The sequence below is a fragment of the Urtica dioica genome, chromosome 3 (assembly GCF_054948205.1).
Source record: "Urtica dioica subsp. dioica isolate 48M chromosome 3, U.dioica_male_clone48M_v1_H2, whole genome shotgun sequence".
NCBI classification, from domain to species: domain Eukaryota; kingdom Viridiplantae; phylum Streptophyta; class Magnoliopsida; order Rosales; family Urticaceae; genus Urtica; species Urtica dioica.
This window is the reverse complement of record NC_142758.1, coordinates 45,172,023-45,178,854: the sequence shown is the minus strand read 5'-3', so window position 1 is coordinate 45,178,854 and position 6,832 is coordinate 45,172,023. Positions and strand designations below refer to the sequence as shown.

The 6,832-nt window shown below is 35.3% G+C and overlaps 1 protein-coding gene across 1 annotated transcript; it reads left to right on the top strand.

Moving 5' to 3' along the window:
• The first annotated feature begins 2,350 nt into the window (after window positions 1-2,350).
• On the top strand, window positions 2,351-6,037 carry LOC149403079 (cyclic nucleotide-gated ion channel 1-like). Its single transcript, XM_089609680.1, has 7 exons — window positions 2,351-2,946; window positions 3,434-3,643; window positions 3,722-4,011; window positions 4,085-4,196; window positions 4,269-4,487; window positions 5,094-5,327; window positions 5,427-6,037. The coding sequence occupies exons 1-7, from the start codon at window positions 2,551-2,553 to the stop codon at window positions 5,901-5,903; spliced, it is 1,938 nt and encodes a 645-aa protein (XP_089465806.1). The 5' UTR covers window positions 2,351-2,550; the 3' UTR covers window positions 5,904-6,037.
• The last annotated feature ends 795 nt before the right edge of the window (window positions 6,038-6,832 follow it).

Sequence of the window (6,832 nt, the reverse complement as noted above, 5' to 3'; positions counted from 1 at the left end):
GACGCCAGCCAGCAGACGACGCCCGACGGACCAAGTCAGTCTACTGATCAGCACGTTGTTCCGCCGCAGCCAGCAGAGTTTCAGCGCCAACAGAAGAGCGTTTCACGTCGAGGAGGGGGAAAACGAGCGCCGGGACGACAAAGCAAACGTCACGACTAGTGTTTTATTAGATATTTTGTGTATAGTAGATTATTATTTACATATTTCTCGATAACCGAAAACGTACGTAACCAGATTTTATATATTTGTTGATTTGGATAATATAATTTAGTTTTTATTTGATTTTTCATTTTAGAATTTCATAAACAAAAAACCATAAAAAAAATTAATAATTAACGACGAAAAAAATAAAAAAAAAATAATAATAATAATTAGCGACGACAAAGTCGTCGCTAAATATTATTACACAGCAGTAATTAGCGACGACTTTGTCGTCGCTAATTCACGCACGAAAATTTCCCGCGTGAATTAGCGACGACAAAGTCGTCGCTAATTACCTGTTTCAAAATGGAAAAAAACTTCTCGTCACGACATTATCGTCGCTAATGTCGTCGGTAAATATTTAGCGACGAATAAATCGTCGCTAAATATATTTAGGCACGGACATTTAGCGACGATAATAATCGTCGCTAAATAGATTTAGCGACGATTATAGGGTTATTACCGACGAAAAAAATCGTCGATAATTGTCGTATTTGTTGTAGTGTAAAATGACAAAATTATATCTTCTGTTTAACTAAAATGACACAATTATACCCTGAAATGGATAGCAGTATCACAAATCTCCATTTCATTGATATCAACTCTTATATAAGAAAAACCGAATTAAATCGAAACCAGTACCCTAATTTTCAAATTCCCACTTTTGAAATAAAATTAGTCTTAAATTGAATTAAATAATAAAATTCATATCTCCCAATAGATTATTTCATTCCATGTTCAAATTGCAACTCTAAATCCTAGATTATATGTTCGAATTTGTGATTTTGATGACTATCAACTGTCGATTTTTACCCATTTGCATCTTTTTGTGTTTTTCACGACTAAGAGACTGTTGTTTATTTTTTAGTTTTTAAATAAATTACATATATAATGTGAATAAATAAAGATAATTGGTGTTTATATATAAATATTATAGTCAGCGTTAATGAAAATTCAATAAAAAGAAGATTTGTGGTGCTGTTGTCTATTTTAGTGTATAATTACGTCATTTTAGTTAAACAGAGGGTATAATTTCGTCATTATAGTTAAACAGATGGTATGAACTCGACATTTTTGAAAACCAAAGGTTAAACTTGACATTTCACTAAAACACAGGGTATATTTGTGTCATTTTCCCTTATTATTAAGTAGTTGTATTTCCTTTCTTTTTTTTTCTTTTTTTTTTTAGTAGAGGCACTATCGGCCAGGATTACATGATATATTAGCAGTGCAAAGCGCATGTGGCACTATCGGCCAAGATTACATAGTAGGTGGCACTACTGGTCAAGATTACATACTTATTAGAATAAATCCTAGGGGGCATGCATTTCTGCATCCCATGAGGGCTTGAACCCATGACCTCTCCGTCGAGGTGTGTGTGGGATTACCGCTAGACCAAGCTAGCGACCACTGTATTTCCTTTCTAATTCGTCCAATTTCATTTTTATCAATTTATTTTGAAAATGTAGACTAGTAACCATATATAAGCGTATATTGTGACCTTTATTCGATTGCAATATTAACTAAATATTGACTAAATTATAAATAAATAAACAATATTTCCAAATGACTAATCTACTACAGTGGCCTATTTTTTTAGCTGAAACATATTTAGAATCATTCAAATTAAATTAAGACAGAGTACGGAAGAATGTTTGGTGTCCATTATTTGCATTTTGTTTCACTAATCATGCAAATAAATACTGTGTAGGCTTTAAAAGTATATTTAGATCGGATACTTATAATAAAATACGGAATATATTAACACAATAATATTAAGTTATAAAAAAATTTGTGACAATAAATTTTATCGAGACCGATCAATAACTACGTCTTGCTCACAAAATAGAGTTCAATAGAGTTTTATTTTTTTTCTTCGCTCGCACCCACTGTTTCTCTATACCGTTGTTCTCTATCCCATGGTTTCTTTTTGTTTTACGAAGTTATATATCAAAACAAAAATCCAAAAGAAACGAAAAATAAACAGTTGTGGGCCTATGAATTTTAAATTAGTTTGTTCAAGTGGGACTTGAAAAAAGACAAAAGACAAATACAGAATATAAACGTTGAATATTTCTCTCATTTGTGTTTCGAGGTTGGTTCTTGAACGACGGCTACTCAATATTGATTGCGTCTTAAAAAAAAAAATCATGTTTTTATTTATTTATTTTCTCTTACGGCTATATATATGTGTTACGAACTTGGTTTGTCCAGCAAGAAAGCCAACTCATTGTGTTCAAGCAAAAGTACTTACTATAATCTCATTTCATATACATAATTACGTAGATATATAATTGTGTTTTTTATTATCAGAGTCCATTACTAGCTATCTAGCTAGAAGCAACAGCCATGACTGCATTCACTAGTTCACGTAAGGAAGAAGAAGAAGAAGAAGATTCTAGAAACTCGAAGAAGCTCGCGAAGCTGGTGAACCCGTGGAATTGGTATCCACACACGTGGAACAAGGTATTCCTGGCCACGTGCGTGTTGGGGCTGATCATCGACCCGCTATTCCTCTACGTTCCGATCATAAACACCGAGAAGAAATGCCTGGCCGTGGACGGTCGCATGAGATACTTCGCTCTCGTTCTCCGAACCCTGACCGACATATATTCGCTGCTTCACATATATATGCGCCTTCGAAACGCCTGGAAGATGGCCGACAACCTCAGACTGTCGCTCTTTTCGGGGCTTCCGTGGTCCCACCTGCTCGTCAACATCTTAGCCCTTCTTCCCATCCCTCAGGTCAGCCCTTATATATATACATTTCTCAAAATGTTGTTGAGTAATTTTTTAGTAAATGAAAAATATTATTACTCTCTTTTATTACACTCGAAAGAGGAATACCGCTATAGTAGGGTTGTTGTATTTAGTGGCGGAGCCGGAATTTGAAGTTTTGAGCTTAGCAACAGCGTATAAAAAAGAATGAAAATGTTATAATTTTTGGACAATTAAGCTAGTAGTCCAATAATTTACCATGTTTTTAAAAAATAGTCAAAATTTCATTTTATTAAAAAAAAATAGTCCACCAGTCCGAAATATAAGTTAAATTTAGTCAAAGGTTAATTAACTCGACATATTTTTTTAAAAAATTTAGTCATTTTAAGCGGTCAAATTTAATCTTTAGTCATTTCTAATAATAAAATAAATTATGTTAGAATTAACCTTTGGCTATTTTTAACCGATTAAAAAACTTTTCGAGTTAACCTTAAAGTAAGGTTTTCACCCGCAGATCGTAGTGGGATACTTTCCGAAGTTTGCCGAATCAAGATACCTCCCGACGAGGTGGATTTTGAATTCGATTCTTATCTTGCAATATGTCCCGCGACTCATCCGAGTGTATTTATCGGCCAAAGAGCTCGGGAGGGGTCTCGACTCGCTGGCTCGCCACGTGTGGGTCCGCGCAACTTTCTTCTTTATGCATTACATCATTGGTGCCCATGTAAGTCTGCAACTACAAATATGATTTTGATCTTGTTAATAGTTACAAATGGCTAAATTGCTAAATTCTGTGTTTTAGGTATTCGGGGCAATTTGGTACTTTAACTCAGTATTCCGAGAGACAACGTGTTGGCACCAGGCATGCGGAGAAAGGCCGATATGCGATAAACAGCCTTCTTTCAACTGCGAATCGCCGACTCTGATAAGAAACATGACGTACTTGAAAAACTTTTGCTCCGTTGACCCGAAAAACTCCTCCGCCTTTGACTTTGGAATCTTCTCCGATGCTGTGGAGTCGGGTATTCTCCAGCAATATGATTTCCCCTCCAAATTCGCTCGCAGCTTTTGGTGGGGTTTGTCAAATCTCAGGTAAATACATACATACTTCCACTTTCTTTTCTACTTTTAGTTTTCTTATGTTTATGATTTGTTTTTTGGGCAGCTCGTTTGGGCAGAACCTCGAGACGACAAGCAATGCGTATGAGAACCTGTTTGCGATTCTCATCTCAATCACGGGATTGCTTTTGTTCTTATACCTCATCGGAAATCTACAGGTTCATTCATCTACTACACACTCACTCTCTCTTAACACATAAACATGGTCTGAAAAATTGTTGTTATCGCAGACGTACATGCAATTGGCGACCACAAAATCAGAGGAAGCAAGAAAGAAGATCAGCGTCAAGCTCCCCGAAATCAACTCCTTTCTGGCGAGCCACAATCTTCCGCCTCATAAGAAGAAAGTTGTGATTCAATACCTTCAACACGCCATCAAAAACGACAATGACTTCGACGTTAAGAGCCTCTTGGCTCTTCTTGAAGAGCGCGGTGACAACGACAGCGAGGTTTGATTCATGTTATCATTATTACAAAAAACAGAGACATTAAAAATTAAATAAAAGTCCAACTTGGATTTCTTCTATAATTCAAAATGTGGCCCACAGTTAATTAATAATATACAATGTTTAATTAACATAAATCACGAGAAGTATGTCTCTCAACTGGTTTAAATATAATCGTCTCGTAAATATTTTTGTGCAGATACCAAGTTCATTAAAAATGATGATCTGGATCACGTCATGCACTTTTTTAGACTTGATCTTGAGACGGAATAAGTATTTATTTAAGTTATAAAAACGGGTGCATTAGATATATAGTATTATTTACATATCTAGTTTGCTATTTAGTCGACTTTTAGTAAGTTTTTTATAAATAGTCATTAGCTACACGGTCAAAAAACTTAACTGCAACAACGACTAGTATAAGGCTATTTACCTAATATTTACTGAAAGCTAGCTATATAAACAGCAATTGCGAAAGTCTAAGTGAGTTAGTTTCCTTTTTTTTGTATAAAAATTGTGGATATTAACTTAATTTATCCAAATTTCTTCTTTTTACCATTAGTTACAAGAAAGTTATAATCGCTCATTTTTATGGAAACTTTTTATCAGAACTTTTCGTCGTGGGTGACCAAGATTATGAATGTGAAGAGACGCGACGGAAACACTGAGCTTTGGATTAAAAAAAATGAGATTGAGTCCGACAAGAAGAAGAAGATCTTGCGATATGTAGGGCTGAGATTGGCTGAAGGAAAAGACATTGACGTCGAAAATCTCATGTCGATTCTTCCCACCGAACTCGGATTGTCAATCAAGAAATTCCTCTGCTTCCCAATCTTGAAAAAGGTTTTTTTCGTTATTTATTTATTATTATTATTTTTTAGTTTCTTGGCTACATGGTCAACTTAGCGTTACCTTAATAATCTTCTCTTTCTTATTTTTTAGGTTCCGATTCTAGAAAACATGGACGATCACATGTACCAGATTATATCCATATACGCAAAGCCGGCGGTATATGCGGAGAAGAGCTACGTGATTCGCAAAGAAGAGCCCGTTGATTTCTTGTTGCTTGTGACACAAGGCATCCTGTGGAGCCTCGGGAGCGAGACTTCTCCGACGAAGCGAATTCAAAAGGGGGATTTCTGGGGAGAAGAGCTGTTGGAGTGGAGGCTGAGAACGACTTCGTACTCGGAATTTCCGGTTTCGAAATCGAACCTCAAATGTCACACGAAAGTCGAGGGTTTCGCTTTAATGGCCGTGGATTTGGAGCGCGTGTTGACAAATTGCTGGACAAAGTTCCCGATGTCGGAGGGATTGAAGCCCTTTGCGGCGGTTTCCTTGCAGAAGGGGTTTCGTCGCTTTGTTCGCAACAAAAAGGCTATGGAAAACAATAAACTTTCCATTGTTACCAGTTACACCTGAGACTATATAGATTATATATATATATTGAAATAGGGAATCTGTTTTCATTTGATATAGATTGTGTTTTAAGAAATTATACGTGCTTGTTTTTTTTATTTGGTTTGTGATTTTGTTTGAAAGAAAACTAATGCTAGACCCAGTATAGAAATTTTCTTGATTTTTTGTGCTACAACTTTTCTTGTTTTTTTGTGAAATTTCAATCCTCGTGAACCCAGTTTAGAAAAGTTTAAAAAAAAAAAAAATTAACCGCTCAAAAATCTAAATATAACTTAAAAACTACAATATAGTCAAAATATAATGTTACAACGCAAATAATTTAAATGAATTTAAAGGGTTGTAATGTATCTAATTTATAAAAAAAAAAAAAAATTTAAAATTTAAAAAATCATTATAACGAGTCGGACTAACGGGTTAACGGGTCGGATAAAAGTTTCCTAGATTTGTACCTGTTTAAATGTTAAACGGGTATTAACCATTAACCCGTTTCGAACGGATATTACCCGATCTATATCGAACGGATAACGGGCAAAAAAATGTGTATCGGTTGATAATGTTATCCCTACTCTGCATCGATCTTAGCCGGTGAATATAAGTCGGTATCTTATCTTGCTCATTGAATACACAGAATGGATTTAGAAAGCTCTAAAAAAAAAAAAAAAAAAAAAAAAAAATTCACACATGTACCAAACAATCATCAAACAAAATAGTCTTTAGAAAGTAGAAACTACTGAGCAGTAATAGTCTAATAAGCATCATCGACCGCTGTATGTCCTCACATAGGTGGGACCCACTTAATAGGTGGGTCTCACTTTCCCTCACTTATCAGTGGTCCGCTGATAGCTGAAGAGCATTATCCCAAACTTCTACATGCTGGATCCTTTTTCAAACTAATATCAAACAAACCCGGTAAAAACAGCACTCTGTTATTA